At 41.9% G+C, this 21,156-nt stretch overlaps 1 protein-coding gene and 1 long non-coding RNA gene across 3 annotated transcripts in view; one reads left to right on the top strand and one right to left on the bottom strand.

Annotated features, from left to right (window-relative positions):
- Positions 1–21,156, bottom strand: part of TAF3 (TATA-box binding protein associated factor 3) — a 140,492-nt gene that overhangs the window by 112,457 nt on the left and 6,879 nt on the right. For both annotated transcript variants that reach the window (XM_083461070.1, XM_083461071.1), the window contains exon 2: positions 19,653–19,895. In XM_083461070.1, the coding sequence (XP_083317196.1) occupies positions 19,653–19,895 (243 nt within the window). The remainder of the gene's footprint in view (positions 1–19,652; positions 19,896–21,156) is intronic.
- LOC310687064 lies at positions 2,798–19,641 on the top strand. The gene is made up of 3 exons (XR_014516172.1): positions 2,798–6,754; positions 9,317–9,486; positions 18,784–19,641. It is a non-coding gene; the product is annotated as an uncharacterized lncRNA (long non-coding RNA).

The following is a 21,156-nucleotide window of genomic DNA, read 5'->3' as shown; positions in this document are numbered from 1 at the left end:
GCCTAGTAATTAAGGATGGCGGTCAAACAGTGGGTGTGGTAGGAAAAGATAGGAAGTGCCGGGTGGGGGGTGTTGTATTCTTTGATAGCACAAAGCCAACAAGCAAAGCAGGCTGCTCATGTTGGTGTCATTCCTTCGGAGTTCATCGGTTGGGAGTGAATGAGCTCTGCCTTCAGAGTGATAAATGCACATTTTGATTCGTTTCCCCCTTGAAAGCCAAGTGCGCTTTCATTGGCAGGCTGATTAAAGTGGAATTAAAATGTTCTCCAAGGAAAGGGGGGGAGGGAGAGGGGAAAAAACTTGTCACCTTTTCTGCAATGCTATCTGCCCCCCTTTAAGAGATAAGGACCCTCTTTTTTTTTTTTCCTGAGTCACAGACACCAGATACTTTGGGGTAAATTAAGAAAACTCATTACATTTTGAAAAGGACGATTGTTCCTATTTTTAAAGCTCTCGTTTTTCTGAATATTGGATTAAGGCGCTGTGTTACAAAAGATAACTTTGGCAAAAACGGTCTGGTGGTATTTGGTTCCCCACCCGCTCATTAAATTCCGGCTCAATCCCAGAAGTCCTCATCAACAACTCCTTAACCCCGCAAAAAACTTTGCTCCAGAGACGATGTACACAGAGTTTGGTCTGTGCGCCCAATGATGCATGTGGGTCTACGCTAGGTAGGTGGTGGTCAACTGGCCGATTTCGGGTGGACCACCTAGACCTGTTGGCTGCAGGACGTCAGCAAACAGCTTCTCATGCCGTTGAGCTAGAATGCATGCTTTCAGAGAACGGCGCAGATAGTTTTGCCTGAACTGTGAGGAGTTCCCTGGTGACATCCTCGCTTTGTAAATTTAAAACACGCAGCAGTGGGCCTCAGGGATCACAGTAAAGCAAAAAATGAGAGAAGACCACACAAGACTGGTCAGCAAACTTTTGGCCAGCGCTCTCCCGGGTCCACCACACAGGGAACTTCACCTACATGCAGGTAAATGGGCCACAAATCAAAGGAGTGGTGGCAAATTCTGAATGCCTTTTATGTGAATAAGCAAAACGAAGAAACGGGTTTGCTATGTGCAGACGCGGTACTCATGAATCCACAGCACCAGAAGTTTACATCTTCCTCTATTTAAAAACATTTAACTAAGAGACTTGAGTACAAAGCCCTGGAGAGAAAAATAGTAGAAAAGTAGTATAATTAGGGGAGCAACACCAGCCATTGCAAGTGATATTGTTATTCTCCATCAAGGAAGCAATAACTTTGAGGAATAATCCCCTTAATGAACCACCAAGATGGGGTTCTGACTTCCTAATTAAATTAAATTAAAAGTGTCAGGTATCAAACCTCGGTGGTAACAATGAGCTGAAGCTACGTAGCTGCCTCCCAACATGATCACATTAAGTAATACTGATTTTAATTTCTGGGAATAAAACAGTTATGCAGATGGCAAACCCATTATGCCATAAAACAGATGGGGGAGGGTGGAGGAGGAGGCACATAGCGGCGCTGAGCCGAGAGATTCTCACTCGTGTGGCAAAATCTGCCGGGTGCTGAGTCTGGAGTGACACTGTGTCCCATCTCTGTCTTTACGCATAGCTATTCTGGGGACAACTCAAGACACTTCCAATGCCATGGGCAGAACAGCAGGATAGGAATGGAAACAGATGCATGAACGGCGCTTGGAAGGCTTGGCAAAAGGTTGAAACACAGAGCTGACTAAACTGGAAAACTGGATGTTTTAGCCCAGAATCATTTTTACCAGTTACTGAACCATTTCTCTGCATTACCTGAACGGCTAAATTTGAAACACAAATAACACAATAACACTATGTGCATTGAAGACGGTAAAAAAAAAAAAATTAAATGCCCTGAATCACAAACATATTTAGCTATAAAGTTCTGGACAGAGGTATTAAATGATAAAGACTGGTGTTATAAAAAGATGATTGGTTTGTTTATAGTGACGTGGCAAGTTCAAAGGGAGGCAGGTAAGGGACTGACAATGGAAAAGGAAATTCAGTTCTTACACTCCGTGCGATATCAGAAAAATGCACGTCACCCATGACAGCCTTTTTCACAATGTGGGGGAGCATTTTGGGGAATGAGCTCATAATTATTCATTAAAGATTCAAGCAACTCAGTTTAAAAGCTATGCATGATCAGCCTTTTATGTTGGTATATATTTTAAGTTGCCAGTTGCTTCTCTCTCTCTCTGCAAACAAGGTGCTTACCAAAGACAGATTCCTGAAAGCTTTAAAAATTCATTAGAATCTTGGCAATAAATATGGCCACTGTATTTTACTGTAACAGTATTGATCGCAAAGCACTTGACTTATCTAGGGAGATAAAACTTATCTTGACCTTGTCAAATACGAACAGTCTGGACTTAAACACACACCCCCACCCCACACACAACCAATCCTACGATAGCCCCTTGTGGGGGGAAATAGACACACAGAGATAACACAGAGATGATACAGAACAGTACATGAGTATTAATGTATTGGATGAAATGGGAATTTACCTTCACTCTTCCACCCACCCTAAAATGACATATACTACCATTTACTCATAGAGAACAGAAATTTCTCAAAGGAGGGGGAAAAGAAAAATTAAGAAGAAAAAAACGTGAAGCTTGCTAAACTTGAAGAGTCTGTGTGGAGTCCTACGTGAAAAGTTACCCAATCCCATCAGATGCTCAGGCACCCAGCAAAATAAAATAAAAATAACCCTATCCCTAGGGTGCCACAAGAAGCAGAGGCCTGCAAAGTGTTCTTCCGTAATTATCTGAGGGTTTTTCCAAAGTCCATTTAATTAAAATCTGAAAGCAGTACCACCTTTCCCAAAGAAAGCATTTTTTCCTCGCAATAGGAAAATGGGTAAAAACAAAAGCCTTTGTTTTCGTTTGGGGGAAAAGCTAGAGAGGTCTTCTTCAAACGCTACGCATTTTATATGGGGAAAAACAGCACAAAAGAATCAAGTTCCAATTGCAAAGTATTCCAAGGGCGTATATGACTTTCATAAAAGGAACAAGAGCTCAGAGCACCCCATTCTAACAGCCTATGGTCCAATTTGGGGATTTCCTGTAGAACTATCTCCTGCCGCACTTACAAGCTTCTGTCCATTCCCACGAAATGTTCTCTTTATACTGTTGGGGGCACAGGCTGACATTCCAGAAGAATAATATTTGGTTAATGCTTTCTACTTTTAGTTACCGTGCTTACGATCTAAACAGCTTCCTCCAAGCCTCATTTATTAAAAGCTCGCAGAGGAAATGCAAGAGAATTCGCTGTCCAGAGGTCGTCCACATTAATCGCATTGTCAAAACTTCTCGGGAGCAGAGTTCAGCTATTTTGAAAAGTTTTTCTTTAAGCTAAGAGAGAGGGAGATAACAGAACCTTTCTGCAAAAATTAATCCTGCAGCAGTTATAAAGATTCACTTGTAGCAAAACTTCTGATTTTTTATTTTATTTTTAAAAACCCTCTTAATGTTACAATGAATGTTGCAATGATGTAAAAAATGTGCCACGAGATCTAAGTGTGCTGTATCCTCTTCGAGCCCGTAAGACACTATGTACTATTCTGGCATTCCCTGGGGAGGGGAGGGCGTAGCACCAATATTTTTTGAAATTATTAATAATAGGCTGTTTAGGGGAATTTAGATGCCTCAAAGTGAACTAGTTATAGCCATAATAACTACTTATGCTGTTCATTAAACAAGTGTTAATTACGCTTGGGTGTAGTATAATTTAGATTTCAGTGTGCTGAACGCCTTGAACAATATTGTATAACTGCTCCGCAAAAAATGCAGATGAAGCAAATTAGAAGGGAAAGTGTGCCAGGTAAGAGCAGAGGGCATTTCGCTTTCTCACTTAATTAAAAACCATATATGTGTTCTGCACATGTACGGTTTTGTGTCTCTTCATACACATAATATTCCCCAGTATTACTCGAACATCTGAATGCCAAGACAAACAACTGTACATTAACAGTATTGTTGCAAAAGTGCCTGCAGGAATTCTGCACGTCTGTTTTTCACTCTGGGCACCTAAACGATACATAAAGTTTTGTATTTCCTCCTTAGATAGTGCTTAGCTGATAGAGAGCGTGCAACAAAACCTCTACATTTAGATGAGCAACAGTGTTTTCCATTGAGTGAAGACAAACAGGCTGAAAAACAACACTATCCACAGCAATGGCACAAAGAATAAGGCTCCATTGCTAATTATTCAGGAAACTGAATTTAATTACAGAGAGAACATTAAACGCTTTCCAAAACTGGAGGGGGGGGTAAGCGAAAAACCCCCACAACCAACCCTGAAGACAACTCCAACAGCCACTAGTGCTACAACAGTGCCCTCTACTGGTTTAATAGCATATTGCTAGAAACCATATAATGCGAGTGAATGAAAATTGTACTTTTCATTTGAACAACCAATAGTGCAAAGGTTTAAAAACACACAGTGTAAAATAATTTCCTCACACACAGGTGCTCAAAACATGAAACAAACCCCCTCAAATGGGTTGCACTGTTTTTCAGACACAGCTTAATCTGTTCTGTGGAATCGGTTATTGAATTTTATTTATCAAATTGATACTCTTGCCCTTCATGGCAAACAATCTCGGGGCCAAGTCACATTCAAATAAAGCAAACGCAAAACACAGAACAAAACCAGTCAATAAAAGCATGCCTATCTTAAATATTTTTGTAGCGTATATCTTTTGTGTGTGGCATCTTTGCAAGCTGCTTAGAGACGATCGCAGTTCAGTGGTATATACATTATTTAAATAAGTAATTGGCTTCCTATACCACTTATCAGGTGGCACAATATCTCTCACTCCCACCAAAAGCCTGGAGGAGTAGAAGGGTTTTCGGCTGAACCAGATACACCTGGGGGGGAAGCGTGTTCCACAGTCAGTGCCACCACTAGTAAGTCCTCTTCTGACCCAAAACACCTTGAGATTTGCTTGGTGATGGAATAAGAAGAGAGGCCTCCTTCGCTGGTCTTAAAGCCCAGGCAGATTAATGCTGGAAGAGGTGCTCCATTAGGAAAACTGGGTCCAAGCTTACTCAGAGATTTCTAAGCTCTAAAACCATGAGTATGGTTCAGTGAGTATATAGTCAGTTGGCTCAGACTATTCTGAATCACTGTTTTTTTTTAAAGGTTCTGAGCACCAGTCACTCTGGCCTCTGCATTTTGCACCAGCTGGGTAGCCTCCAAACCATCTTCAAGGGCAGCCGCAAGTAGAGTGCATTTCAGTAATCTAGCCTGGAGGTTATCAGAGCATGGAGGATTGAGCTAGAAATGCTCCCAAGCTATGGATCTGTTCCTTTGTGTGTGCATATATGCATGTGCAACTGTGCACAGAACAGGACTCTAACCCAGTTCCCAGACATGCGAGCCACCAACCCACAGAGGCTCAATCTTGTTGGGATGGGTATAAGCTTGAATTTATCCAGCTCAATGCTGCAGCCAAGCCACATCTGTGTGGCCTCGTCTGATTTAGATGACAGGGACAAACAGGGATGAGTGTCATCTGCATGCTAACTCCTTGCTGTAAGATGCCCTGAGAACTTGGGAATATTGCTAACAAAGAAGATCCCACTTGCATTCTTCACCCTTATATGCTGTTTTGCATCTGAAGAAGCTTGAATGTGCTTTCTGGATGGTCTCCCATCCAAGAGGCACAGGCCTGTGTTGCTTTTCATTTCCTGGACCCAGTCTTTAAAAATAACAACACTCATTCCCCTCCAGCCCTTAAGATGAAAATGCATCTATGTCTTCATGATTTCCCACAGCTGGCATAGAGAAGAAGAAGAAGAGGAGGAGGAGTTTGGATTTGATATCCCGCCTTTCACTCCCTTAAGGAGTCTCAAAGCGGCTAACATTCTCCTTTCCCTTCCTCCCCCACAACAAACACTCTGTGAGGGGAGTGGGGCCGAGAGACTTCAAAGAAGTGTGACTGGCCCAAGGTCACCCAGCAGCTGCATGTGGAGGAGCGGAGACGCGAACCCGGTTCCCCAGATTACGAGTCCACCGCTCTTAACCACTACACCACACTGGCCCATGGCATCCCTTTCCACATTGTCAGGCAACCTGCAAGGCTGTCTTTCCAACACAGACTCCAGTTATATGGTGGTCCACGTGCAAACTCCTGCTGCCCACCACATGCCAATGGCTCCTCTCCGGCCACAACACTTCTTTGCAACAACAGAAATCTACACTGTAGCAATTGATTTGCACAGCAGGACAATTTGGGAGACGCCGACGACAATGTTTTTCATCTCTCCATCCTGTGAGCTGGCCCAAAAGCTCTAGAAAAACGGACTTTAGAGAATCTGAAAGTATCTGTCCACCTAGCCTTTAGTAAACTACAGGCGCCACCTCAGAATAATTGTGTGTTTCACAGGCATCGGTGCCAACTTGCATGTTGTGAAATGCTTAAATAGCACATGCTCTTACGCAAGCTCAGAAACACGGGTGTTCTTCCTCCTTCGCTGCTCCCAAAGCCACACCAGTCCCAATTGAGGAAAGCACCACAGAACAAACTTTGATTACTTTGCATTAGCCGGAACAAGCGCAGCAGAGATTATTGTTCCAACAAATGAATACTCGCGTATCCGTATGCAAACATTTAGAGAAAAGAGGTCGCTTTGAATGTCACAATAGCCAATTGCTTTGCTGCCATTCTACGGGCAGGAAAATTCTAACTCGAACCCTTCTGAGAGGACCTAGCCAATAACGTGTTTCAACTGAAGAGGTATGTAGCAACCTGAACTAAGAAATTTGGAAATACTGTACTGTTCTTTTACAACCGGTGTTACATGTTTGTGGCAGAGAAGGAAAGATCAGCCACAGTCCATAGGATATTCCAAAATAATTTGGATCACATCAAAATATTCTCCCCAAGTTCAATGTTTGCTAGATAAAATGCCTAATTATTGTTCAATAATACTGAAAATGTGCTACTGGAATATAAATGACATGTGGAGTCATACAGAGATGACAGATATTATACAGAGACATATACAGCATGTGGGCTTGATATTAATATGTCTAGAGAAATGCCACCAATGTTTCTAGCAATTCAGCACCAGCGATCAGACCTGAATGAAGACATTTTTATCGGGACATATTGAAATATTGTTGAACTGTATAGAAAACAACAACTACAAAGACAATGTAACAACAGTGTCAATTTATTTCCCGCCCTTCACCAGCAGGTCCCAGGTTGGGTTGCAACCCTTTAAAATTCCACATTGAAAACAGTTTAAAACAAATTAACAACCACAGGAATAGGGTGGGTCCCAAAAACACATATCTCAGGTGTCAAAGGCCAGGTAAAGAGGTGCATACATTGTTTGGAGCAAGGGACGCCAACTCCATCAGCCGGAGCCAGTATAGCCAATTGTTAAGAGTTGTAATCCAACAGGCACCATATTGGCTACTGGAGGTTTAGAGTAACTGAATTCACACTGAGCCCTCTAGTCTGGCAGACCCTGCCCTATGGAACTCCTAGCCGGCAAGGGCTAGGAAGGTACCATCCTTCCCTCCCTCCATTCAGATGTCTCCTGAATACTTTCTTGTTTGGACAGGCCTTTGCAACCTGCATCTTCTTTGTAACCCAATCAGTCTTTATTGACGTTTTAAAATTAAGTTCTTACAGATACCTTTGCCAACTTTGTTTTTAATATGTTGTGTTGTTTTTATTTTATTTTATTTTATAAATTCGCGAATAAATAAATAACCGTATTCATTTGCTATCGGTTATACTTGCTTCTTTACTCTCGAATGTGCAGGCACAAGAGGGTGCAAAACTGCAGACCAGTCCCGTGCATTCGTCCTCTAAACCTTCCTCTTTGAAGGAAATCTTGCTGTGCAATTAACTGCACCAACAGATAGGCCCATGGCCTATCAGCACGGAGTTCCATCCTACATCCTATGTGTAATGTAGAATTAGAACGTTACAGGATTCTCATCAGTAGTAAGTGTCTATTACAGCCTAAAGCCCCAAACCTTCTTACTTCTGCCACATGGATTGAAAACTCTCTCTTGGCCTCATTTTCGCTCACATAGGTTGATTTGTTTGGAATTTTCGCATTTGCTTTTCAACAGGAGTGGCGGGACACAGCCACAGTAACAGCCTCCTAGCAGCAGTACCACTGGTTGCAGGTTTGATCCCTGTATGGGACACGCTGCATATTCCTGATTTGCAGGGGGTTGGACTAGATGATCCTCAGGATCCCCTCCAATTCTACGAGCCATGGTTCTGCTTTTCAACTATGTCCTTAAAGCTTTTCACATAAAAATGTCCTCCCACCACCAGAGGTTAGGTGGTGAGGTAGTAGACAGAAGTACAGTAACCTCTGAACCAAGGTGTTTTATTCAGGGTCTGCAGATTCCCTTCACATCCAGAAAAAAGGGGTGATCAGCCTCACATTCTGTAACTCTAATGAAAAGCGAAATAAAGAAAGTTTCTGCCTTTCCTAACAAACAGTTCTCTAGAGGAAAAATGTAAATATGTCCTAAAGGTCAGCAAACATGAGTTATTTCAGGTGAGGAGGAAGGTCTCCCTTCAGTTATCAATCACATATTTTATTATGTGCTTCCCCCCCAAAAAAAAACCCCACACCAAACAAATACACTAGAGATCAATGTGCACAATTATTTAGAAGGGCAAAATCAATGGCATGATCAAGTTGAGTCTGGGTCTGGTGCCTGGTCAGTGAGGAATTACTTAAGCAATGTTGATGAAACACTTTGAACACCCTAAGGAACTATATCAATCTTATAATTAAGTACTGATCCTTGTTTCAGTCTGTTTTTTATTTTAGTATTTTGTGAGGGTTTTTTTTTTTTTTTTTTTTAGTAAGACACCTTGATGATTTTTTTCCAGTAAATGGAAAGGCAGTATGTACATTTCTTAAGGAATAATAACTATGGTGTTATTACTAAAACCCAGCAGGTTTTCTTTCACCAAATGTCATTCTATTTCGTTGTTTTGCCATTTAAGTAGATTTGGTCAGGTCCACAAAACCCAAAACCATATATAAAATTGTTTCCTCTCTGCAGCGCTTCCAATTCTTGAAACACTGGCTTCTGCATTAACAACACATATAAATTTGCTATGCATGCAAATTCCGTCATTTGGCGGATACTGTTTTCTAAAAAAAAAAAAAAATATTCAGAAAAAGTTGCACCTTTGGTGCCGCCGTGGCTTTAAAGGCACATGGCACAGAAATAAAAGCCTCTTTAATGGATGCTTTTAAGTTTTCCCATACAAAATCAAGCATTGCTTTGTTTCGTATTTAATTTGCAATAGGATACCCAGCAGCTTAGCTAAAAGAGCTTTCCTGGCCAGGGACTCAGCATCGCCTGCTGAGATGGGCTCCACGCAGAGGCAAAGCGCTATCGGAGGCCAGCTCCGCCAAACAGCACCACGTTCTCTTTTAAAGTTAATCTGAACATGCCGGACTTGAGGGGAAATGAAAGGTGAGTTTCTCTCCCTTCCTATGGCACGGAGACTTCCTGAGCAAAGCTGACTGGGCAAAACCTGCCATTTCCTCCTTGGTATTCCCAATTGCGTCTGTCAGACAGAGTTAGAGTGGCACGCATGGGGGGGGGGGGCCGACCAAAAGCTAACACAGGAAAAAGTACTTTACACAATATAAGGACTCTTGTAAACTCTTATTATCCGAAAATGAGCCCCCACTCCCGCCAATATTTAAAATCACAAAGCCAGCCTGATACTGACAACAAGCCAAAAGAAAACACGCACACATATATCTAGGAGACACCAGAACATTAACAAAATACCACATATTTACCGTATTTTTTGCACCACAACACTCACTTTTTTCCTCCTAGAAAGTAAGGGGAAATGTCTGTGCGTGTTATGGAGGAAATGCCTACGGGTGGCATGCCTACGGATTTTCCTCCTCTAAAAACTACGTGTGTGTTATGGTCGGGTGCGTGTTATAGAGCGAAAAATACGGTATTCCAATGCTGGGGAGGAGGGTGGGATGCACAAAAAGCTGGCAGGGGAGTTTTCCAGTCCACCCACTGGAAGCCAAGGAGTATAGCAAAAGTTGCCATGCAACAGTTGGGTTCAAATTCCTGCTTAGCCTGGAGTCTCATTGGGTGGTCTTGGCAAACTCAACTCTCTTGCAGCTTAACATGAGATAAGGAAATGATGTAACCTGCCCCGATCCAGTGGGGTAGGGTGGGGAAGCAATCCAACACCCTCAATTCTCAACCACACTTCCTCGGATGCAAGCATCATTAATTTTCAGTAAGAACCTGCTTTCAAATATACATGCCTTGTATCCCAAGCTAAAAAGGAGAAAGTTACAGATAGGTAGCTGTGTTGGTCTGCCATAGTCAAAATAAAAAAATATCTCATTATACATGACTAAGCCATTTTTCACCTTCTCACCCCTTGCCTTTTCCTGTAAGACCTATTGCAGTCGTTAAGAGTCGTCAACAGGCTCATCTCAGCTATCTGCCAATCACCCATTCCCACCACCCTTCTGAGTAAAACCCCTCCCCACCTTCTCACTATATAGAAGGATCTGGCAACTTCTGTTTCAGTGTATCTGAAGAAGTGTGCATGCACATGAAAGCTCATACCAAGAACTAACTTAGTTGGTCTTTAAGGTGCTACTGGAAGGAATTTTTTTATTTTAAAAAGGAGAAAGAAAACCTACCCAAGTCAGCCCTCAGAATGGTGTTCTTCTGGCACATCCAAAATGACCAATTGCATTAGCTAAGCACCTTCCATAGTGACCCTTTCCCTTCTTCCCAGCACAGACACTCATGACCACAATGTTCCTCACAATCGTAACTGAACACTGTGGGTTTTCAGAAATATCTTTTATTGATTTTTCAACCAAATTTACCCACCTCCCACCCTGCAGATACAGGTTCCTTGGGGGAAAGAACTGTTCCACTCTGGGTGGCTTCCAACACATATACAGTGGTACCTCTGGTTGCGGATGGGATCCGTTCTGGAGGTCTGGACGGATCCCGAGGTTTCCGCAACCCGAGGACTGCTTCTGCGCATGTGCGCATGGCAAAACCCAGTAAAATACTTCCGGGTTTGCCACGTGTGCACCCCGAAGTTCATGTAACCGGAGGGTTACGTAAACAGAGGTACGACTGTAAAAGCCTAATAAAACAAACATTAAAAACTTCCCTATACAGGGTTGCTTTCAGCTGTCTTCTAAAAGTCGCACAGTTATTTTTCTGTTTGGTATCTGATGGGATGGCGTTTTACAGGGTGAGTGCCACAACCGAGAAGGCCTTCTGCCATGTCACTATAAAGTTACCATCTCCTCCTTTTCTGGCTAATGCACTGTGACTTCCTTAGTTAATTTATAACTAAACCCCGTTATTGGTATTGGATTATGTTCATATTCTAGTGGGATTATTGCTGGCAGTATACCCCAGCAGCAAAAGCAACTGTCTACTCCACAACATGCTCATGCATTTTGCCCTCAACCTCCAAATCAGAGGTGTGATGTGTCCATCCACTTAAGGTGCAATATTCCCATAGATGCCACATTTCTGTTGAAGATGCTCAAATACATCCTTGCTGGCTCAAGTAACACCAAGAAATGAAGGGGGAGACAATTTATGGAACACTTCATGATTTCAATAAAGCAGAAGGCTTTATATCCACATATATGAGCCCTAAAAAAACAGCACCTAGCATTTCAATGTAGTAACTACATTATCAGTGCTGATGGCAGTGGTGGTTAATAAATTACATTTTTATCCCCATATTCTACATGTAAACCCCATGTACAACTCACATATGCCACAAGTAGAAAACAGGGCAGTAATCTGGATGTTATTTCATTCATGCAATTCCGTGTGGGTTTTGCAGAATTTGGGGTTTTCTGTTCCTGTTCTTTTAGCAGAAGATGGTGGCAGGCTTGGAACACCTTAAGGCTTTTGGGAAGAGACACGTGCAGAAACACAAAACATGCAAACTGGGACTGGCAAGGAAAATAAGGCAGAAATGAATGGGAACTGAAAAAACTACTGATGTATGATTTTCCTTTCAAAATCAGTTGCACACTGCATTTTCTGTTGTTCTTTTTTAATTGCTCATGCTTAGTTTTTATTTGTGATACCCAGCAAACACCCATTTATTTAAAAATATATAAATAAGATATTTTTTTAAAAAAAAAATGTTGTGCGAAACCAAAGAAGGGAAATATGCCTCCACCATACAATGGGCACAATCTGCCTGGAACTTATCAACAGACGTTATTAAATGAATAGGAACTCCTCAAGAGCTCTATACACAGAACAAGGGAGTTCCCTGTGGACTGTGCTTATTAGACTAATTTGAAACAGATGGATTCTGGGGGAGAAAGGTTCCTGATGCTCCAAATGTAATGAGATCCTCAAGTTGTACACAGTACAGGAAGCAAAGTGACCACCAAATAAAGCAAAACATTAACAAGAAATGCAGTGGGAGAGAACAAAATGAAATGACGGCTCAATTATGGGATTTTTTTAAAAAAATCCTTGAAATAATCATGCTATGAAACTAAAATCATTAGCCCCTCAAGAGTCAAATTTATTTGCCAAAAACCAGTGGTCATTACAAAAATGGAAATATACGCAAGTTGTAAGGAATGTACATTTTTACACTGGGCTCCATTTTGTGCTATACATTTTTGTCTGATCTATTGGGCTGATAGAGTAAACAAAGAATATTTGTACATAAATGTATTTATTCCTATCAACCAATAAGTAACAGATTATCTCACTACTGTTCCAAAAAGCAACTGGCCCAGTAATCTCTTTCAAAGTCGTTTCCCAAGGGGAATTATATAGGCAGCAATACAATATATAATGGGAAATTATCTTCTACTTCTCTCTGGCCACAAATGTAAAGATGACAATAAGCACACACAGACCTTAAATATATGCTGTGAGCACAGCATGACGCATCAAAGCAATAAATGTTCTCATCGCATAATGTGGGGAAAAGTTGTATGGAAGACCACAATCAGATTTAACAGAAAAATAAAATGGTAAGAATTGCCTAGTTTAAAACAACGTAATTATACGTTGTGAACCGCCCTGAGACCTACAAATGATGGGCAGAATATAAATTTAAATAACAACAACAATTTCGTACATATCTATTGGAAATTTGCTCCATGTAACATTTTTTTAGGCAACCTCATATAGAGCATATGCTTTAATTTAACCATTATGGAAGCAAAACTGTACAAATTGTGGGCAATAGCGAAGGAAACCCAACCTCGAATTTCATCATGAGAACAGGAGCGTCATGTGGGAGGTTTAAGAACAAAAAGAAATTTGGGGAGTTTCCAGTTTGATGACATTTGCCCACCCCACACTTCTGTAACATGTGCCACTTGTCTAAGATCTTGTCTAAATGACCTTCTTGAAAGTGGGCAAAGTTTAACAGGGTCTTAGTCACTTGTACCGTTAGAAGTCTTGTCGATTCCAGATGCCCTGCCCGCATATGATTCTGCCTAAGCAAAATTCCTACATACTTAATAGGGTACAAGTTAAGGGTTTTAATATTATCCATCATCCACTTATGTGGCTTGGGCCTTTTATTAAATCACATTAAACTTAGTATCAGCACAGCTCAAAGGAAGAAGTTCCTTTTTAGAAAAAAGATCCAAGATCTCTACGAAGATGCCTCATAGTTATCACTGTAATGGATACAAGCGCCATGCCAGCTTCAGAAACTAGTATGGAAACTTCGTCATCAAAAAATGTGGGAGATAAATGCTGAAGATTAAACAAAAATGGCACAGACATCAATGTCCTACGGTCCTCAGAGCAGGGACTGTATAGGCCAGTTAAACCAAACCCAGCTTTAAGGTCAATATAAGAAGAAAGATTTTTAATTAAATTTAGTGACTCTCTTATCACAACATTTGTACTGAACAACTTAAAGCAAGTGTCTGTCTGACAAATCAAAATCTGAAAACAGATCTAAAATTGCACATATTCAGAGGAGTAGCTGTGTTAGTCTCTTCCAGCAAAAACAGCAGAGGGTCCGTGGCACCTTAAAGACCCACAGATTATGGCGTGCCACGTGAACCCAGATGAGCCAAAAAAACTTATGTCAAAGAAAATTTATTAGTCTTTAAGGTGCTACACAACTTTCTCCCCCCCCCCATAAAGCTATAGGCCCTTTCTAGATATATATGGACCAAAACAGAGCACCTATGTATTCTCGGCTTTCCTTTAAAGAATCCATTCTATTCTTCCACTACAGTATTGTGTTCATCAGCATCAATTGCTAATTTCGGCAATATAGGGATTAAATCTTACATGTGAAATCCAACAGACTTATGAAGCGATAATTCTTGGGTCTCTCTTGGAATAGATACAAAGCTTGACTCCCATCAACATTGAATCTTACCAGAATTACAAATAAGTAAAAAGCTTTGGAAATACTGGGGCCCACCAATTAATATTTTGTATATAAATTGGGGGGGGTACCATATCCTCATGAGATGCAATTATTAGCAAGATCCTGAAAAAGCTTTCTAACTTTGCCCTCTGTAACTGGAGGCATTAAGGTGTATTCTTAATATCAGGGAAGGTTACTGGCAGACACTTCATTGCCAAGCTATTCCAAGAATTAAATAGAGATTAAAAATGCTCTCCCTACTGTGTGGGTAACATCTGTGTTCAATGGACTATTTGGTTTCCCTCTTTCTATTAGCCCCAAATATACGGAATAATGGGCTTCTTTTTCAGTCAACGTTGTTCTCCTTTATTCTTGACCCCATGACAATGAAACTAAAACAGCATTTTGTATCTCAGCAGTGCAATTTCTCCTTCAATGTAAATAATTCAGGATCTAATTAGCAGGTTTTATGCACCATAGAACAGGTTTTTTTCCCCAGCAGGTGGCTGAACTGAATAACTATTACGCTCTTCCTCTGAAATTGTGTCCTTTTATATAGGTTGAAGCATTAAACGGGCAATTTTCATTTAATTTTTTAAAGAATTTGCATGGAAGTAAATAAAAATTCCAGCCACTGCAGAGACTTAAGCCTAACCTTCAACGCAACACCTAATTTATTCAAAATGATGCTACGGTCGCAACAGGCTGCATCCCTCACTTGTACTTATCCCATAGATTGATTAATAGCCTGAATTTCCCAGTCTTGGGGTAGCTACCTATCTAGGCTCATCATGCACCTTCAGCTGTGTTTTTAAGGCAAACACATCCTTCTAATCAGTATTCTTGCGGTATTCTCCTTGTTAACTACATCAAGTAAGATCTCAGGCAAATTTTAACAATATTTTCAAAAGGACCACTTGATTGACACTCTGTAAGGGGGGGGGGAATACTGAGCAGACTCCCCCCCCCCCACCCTCACCTGCCCAGTCTCTGCTCACATCCCATATTATTCTCCCTTTGAAATCTGTCTTCCCTACTGGCTCTTCTCTAACGGCATCGTCTGTCTGCTTCTCAAGCTTGGCTGCCTTTCTCATTTTGTCCGTTTCTCCTGTTGCTTCTCCCTGCTAGGTCGATGAATACATGGAAGCTCATTTGTACAAAAAGCAATCAGTGTCTGGCACTTGACAAGTGGAATGGCAGAGGGAACTTAACACAGACTTTTACAGTACTTAACCACCAGGCATGGGTAGTTGACAGGAGAAGCTGTTTCAGGCTGGCCTCCTAGCCAGAATCGCAAGGGAACGGGGAGACAGGAAGGCTGGCTATACAATACAGACTTAAGAGCGTAGCACTGCAAAGCTTCTCTGCCTCCAAAACATGCTGCCTGAAAACCGGCAGCCTATCGGGGCTACTAAAATTATGATTCAAAATGAGAAGAGAGAAGGAGAAATGGGCACTCCTCACTGTTTCCAAAGGGTGACAACACAATGCAGGTATTCCTGTGTAATGGCGGCTTTGTGTCTCCCAAAAGCAAGTCACATAGGCGGGCAATATCCACATCCCTTTTGTCCACTTGGCCTATGCTAGGTTTTCATCCAAAAATTTGTGACACATAACAGCAGCTCAGCAAGGTCTCGCGCAGAGACCCAAGACACACAGGTTTCAACCCTACTCTGCCACCAACGGCTGCTGCGTCGTTTTATAAATCTCGGCTTCCCCAATTTTGTGTCTGTTCCACCCACCCTTCCTATGATTCATCATTACTTTGCTTCCCCATATCTGCTACTTCCTGCACCTTTCTTTCCCCAAGTCTGCTTTCACCCATCACATTCAATCCCAAATCCTATTCCTTCTCTGCCCGATTCCCATGGTCACTACCCCTCTCAAACTATTGCCTTCCATTCCACCGGGCTTCTGTCTCATCACAGGTTAGCCAACAACTGAAGAGAGGTAGTTGGGTAACAACCAGCCTTGGGGGTTTGTCCCTTTTCTTGAATTAGTCTTGAATTAGTTTTTCCAGCAAAGTGACAGAATTGGTATTTGACACAGTGGCATGTTCTTTGCTTTCATAGGGTACCTCATTCTTGCCTATGATCGAGACTGACACCCTAAAAACACAATGGGTTTTATCCAATGTTAGTCCTACTCAGAGTAGACCCAGATAAACTGAAGATATAACTGAGGCCCATTAATTTCAACAGGTCTACTCTAAATATAACTCAACTGGAGACTACTCAAGGCACTATATATGAAATATGTCCACCCACTGTATTTCCTAATGCACTGTCCTCATAACTACAAGCTTATTAAGTAATCCACCGTTTAGCAATGGTCCTCCATTCTTGCCATGGCCTTTCATGCTAAACAAAGCAGCTATCTTTGATCTAATCAGGATTATACAAAACAGAATCTCTGTCTCAACAGAGAAAAGGGAAGATCTGTTCCTCCCTAGATATGGAGGCGATCATATCTATTTACATCGAATGGCAAGCAAAATAAACTAATTCTATATCCAGAAGACAGCAATTTGTTTAAGCTTGAATGTGGTATTTCAGCTCACAAAGAACAGCACATGCAGCAGACAAGAGCGCTAACCCGATTCATTTATAAGGTAGGAGAGCAACACCTGCTGGTCATGGGTTATAGTAAACACACAAAAGTCTCCACCACAGAAAAATTATCCAAGCAATAGGCACTAAAAACAAAAACTTCACTTCTCAATAGCTACACACATACAGAATATTTGAGAGAGATAATAATGTGAGAAGAAACTGTCAAGTTTCACCCATGGTAAATGTACGAACAAATAAATTCTCAAGGGCCACTCACACAACATTGCAGCTGACGCTGGCTCAATGTAGCAAGTGAGGCTGTATCCTATACTGGAACTCCACTGGTGCAGGCCCCTCCAATATTGTCAAAACCAGCTTCGGGGTTTGGGGGACACACCCACCCAGAGATTTTGTGGTGCACGGAAGGAGAGGAATCGTTAAGTCTCATTGTGCCAGCGGAGCCACATGTGCAGAACACTGACTGCAACCCACGGTCAGCTCTATTTGGCAGAAAGCGCTTCAGATTCTGAATTATGTACCTAGAAATGGAAACCTGCAAAAATTCACAGGTGTGTCGTGTTGTTGACAACACTTCTCTGTGTGTCGGTTCCATGCATCCACAACATTGGAGCATGAAATGAATACATAACACAGAACTATGGTGTGACCACGCTTGGAATACTATGTGCAGTTCTGGTGGCTGCATTGAAAAGTGGGTGTCGCAAGCCTGGAAAAGACGCAGAAAGGAGTGATCACGGAGCTAGAGCAATATGAGGAAGGTTTACAATAATGTGTAGTAGCACAAAGGAGCACATTTTGCTGTTCAGGGTTTTCCAGTTATGGAGGAAAGCCCCCTTTCTGGTCATCTTGTGCCTAAATTCAAAACATGGTGGGACTCAGAGGACAGGTTGTGACAAAGATCATATGGTCCAGGCAGATTCATATGATATAGAGCTGCCACATTTTGCTTCAGATGAACTGAATGTAACCTAATGACGAATGTGTGCCTTTAGGATGCAAATTTTACACAGTCCATAGGAACTTTTATTTATTTCCACCTTGGCTTTTCTCATATTGTTAGTTCAAAGCAGGTGTCAAAAACACTAAAATATACAGTGGTACCTCAGGTTACATACGCTTCAGGTTACACACTCCGCTAACCCATAAATAGTGCTTCAGGTTAAGAACTTTGCTTCAGGATAAGAACAGAAATCGGGCTCTGGCGGTGCGGCAACAGCAGGAGGCCCCATTAACTAAAGTTATTACCTCGGGTTAAGAACTTTGCTTCAGGATGAGAACAGAAATCGTGCTCCGGCGGCAGCGGGAGGCCCCATTAGCTAAAGTGGTACCTCAGGTTAAGAACAGTTTCAGGTTAAGAACGGACCTCCGGAACAAATTAAGTACTTCACCCAAGGTACCACTGTAATATAAATAACTGAAATTGCTATCCAAGTGATGTCTAATACTATATAACTCACAAAAAATGCAACAACCAATACCATGAAAACTGCACAGGGCACAAGGTTTGGTTCCTATTTGTATTTGTTATTTTAGGAATTGGCCCAATCTGTTCCGAGTTGCTCTATGGTCTGTCCAGTTTGGCTCATGCTTGGGATCTGAAGCAGCTTCACTGAAAACAAATTTCACTTTAATAGGAAATCAAAGCAGACAGAAGTGGATGAAATTTGCAGGCATAGCAGCCCCTCAAAAGTGTCTTAAACCTGCCAAATTATAAAAAATATGTAGAGATTTGATTTGGGACGGGACACCTTGATTTTTGTAGAAAAGGGAAACATTTCCAACTTTTTTTTTATGTTCCAGAGAACTATATGAAATATGCAGCCACAGTCGCCCCTTAGGTTTCACGAACCCTACACAACATTTCAAGAGGAGCAAACACACAACCCTACAATAGTACTCCTATCACTGGAACGAAAACCTTCTCAGATACAAGGACTCTTTGCGCCACTTTATCCTCACCGACATATTACTGTCCATCTGTGTAAGTGGGTTCTGAGGCACAGTTCACTCAGCGTTCCAAACTCATCAGCTGAAGTTAGCAGCTCACAATAATTTTCACCAGCCTACCTACTTGCCATGTCTTTTGAAGCAATTCATAGCACATTAAATTCCTGAAAAGAGGTGGAGGAGAAGAGAACCTACTTTTCCCACGGTACAAAACCTGGTTACTTCCCTGTTATTCTTACTCACCCGTAGTGACCAGGTGAATGTCTAAGTGGAAATTTGGCGCATTAATACACATCCCAATATGCTTTGCTCACATGCCAAGTTGTAATGCATCCCATGACCAATCTTAACCCTACAATGTTTTTAATTCAGGTTCTTCACAAGTTTGATCTGGGAAAGCAATGCTGGGACATTAGTGAACTGCCCCAAATCTAACAGGGCTGAGCAGTGATTCTAACCCAGCTCCATTTCCTACAATGGCAGCTCTTTGAGCCATTTGTCAATGAAGCCAGTGGAACTACCATGGTAAACCTGAACAGCAAAATGTGCTGCCTGCCACTACATGTTATTGCAACACTCAATTCTGCTGCTAGCTGTAATGTATCCTCACGATGCGAAACAGAAGGTAGCAGACTCCAAGCGTCCTGAAATGCAAGCGAGCAGGCATTACTGCTCAAAAGCAAGCAGATAAAAACGAAGCAAAGAAATTGTTAATTTCTCACCTTCTTGAGAAGAGACAATGGGTGGCATGTAATCGGGAATATACTCTTTCCTCTCTTCTGCATCTTTGCTTCCAGGCTGGGGGAACTGCAGGACATTATTCTTGCTGACAGGGTATAAGGGGATTTGATGCGCAAAAGTGACTGGCTCAATATTGAGTATGTAATCTTCCAGCTCATGCAGGTTGACCCCCATAAGATTGAAGGCTTCACCTACATCCTCCAAAATTGGATCTGTCCGGCCATCTGTTAAAAAAGAAAAGGAAAAAAGGAATCAAGAAAGGTTTTGAAAGCAAACATTGCAGGTGCATAAGAAATATGTTGATTTAGTAGCTTCAAAAGGAAAAGCAGCAAATCACGGTCAAGAAAAGTCCCAGCTGCCTCATTGCCTGGGTGTCCAAAAATCTGATTCTGGCAACTAGGAATATCAACACTTTTTCACAGGGTTCCTTAGGTCCTAAACACCTGACACTGCACTACTAGCATTTGAAATATTTGTTTCTACTTTTGTTCAGACTTAAAAAATATATGCACACAAGGCTACAGCGATATCGGAAGAATTTATATCCATACATGGTGAGTCAAACTCAGGTGGCCAAGAATTACAGGAGCAAGCTGGCATGCCAGTGGCTCAACCTATGTGTATATGCAGAAAAGTGATGCCCCATGTTAATTTGTGGGGAACAGAAGGGGATGGGAAGGGACCTGGAAGACTTCCTGTCTCTTTTAATTCCAATGCATTCCTCCATCACCATCAACACAACCTCCACAAGGAAGCCCCTCTGGGAAACCCATTTGGTTGCAGGGATATAAAAATATGTATTTCACCATGTGGTAGAGTTTAAAGACAACGAGGTGTCCATGTGGCTGCAGGTGTCTTAGGCTCATATAAGCTCACATGACTCCTCAGGCAGTCACCTTTTTAGCAGCTGAAAGTATATACATTATTGTGCAGCCATATAAATATGAACAGTTTATCCTTGTTAGTTCCCCACCACCCCCACCACCACAGACACTAGTTTTATTTGGACCATCTGTATGGAGTACCATCACATCCTCTGCTAGTCCCATTTCCCTAGTGCTAGGGGAAGGTATGAAAGGGAGAGGTCTACTCTAGGCACATTACCCACCCACCCCAGTTTAGAGCTCTGAATGCTGAGGGTACGAAATCAAAGTGGGGAGCCTAGAAAAGCAGAGGAGACTCCCCTTGTCAGGCCTTCCCCTCGACATGTGGATGGTGGAGGACAGGGGCAGCAAGGGATGGGTCCCCTGTTCTGGTGCTCCATGAGAAGTTACAGAACTAGTGATTTGGGCCAGATAACATTTCAAGATCTCCACTATTCCTGGGACAGATGAACTGTCCTTTGAAGAACGTACAGATCTGCTTTTTACCTTCTTAGTCCACTTAGCCCAATACTGTCCCCTCAACCTACATCAACTGTATTGGTACTTATTTCTACAATAAGCCATTTATTTTGCGTTCGTAACTTCATAACGGTCTTGTATT

Source organism: Podarcis liolepis (assembly GCF_965112155.1).
Source record: "Podarcis liolepis genome assembly, chromosome: 10".
NCBI lineage: Eukaryota > Metazoa > Chordata > Lepidosauria > Squamata > Lacertidae > Podarcis > Podarcis liolepis.
The sequence above is the reverse complement of the archived record's forward strand: the minus strand, read 5'-3'. Positions and strand labels throughout refer to the sequence as shown.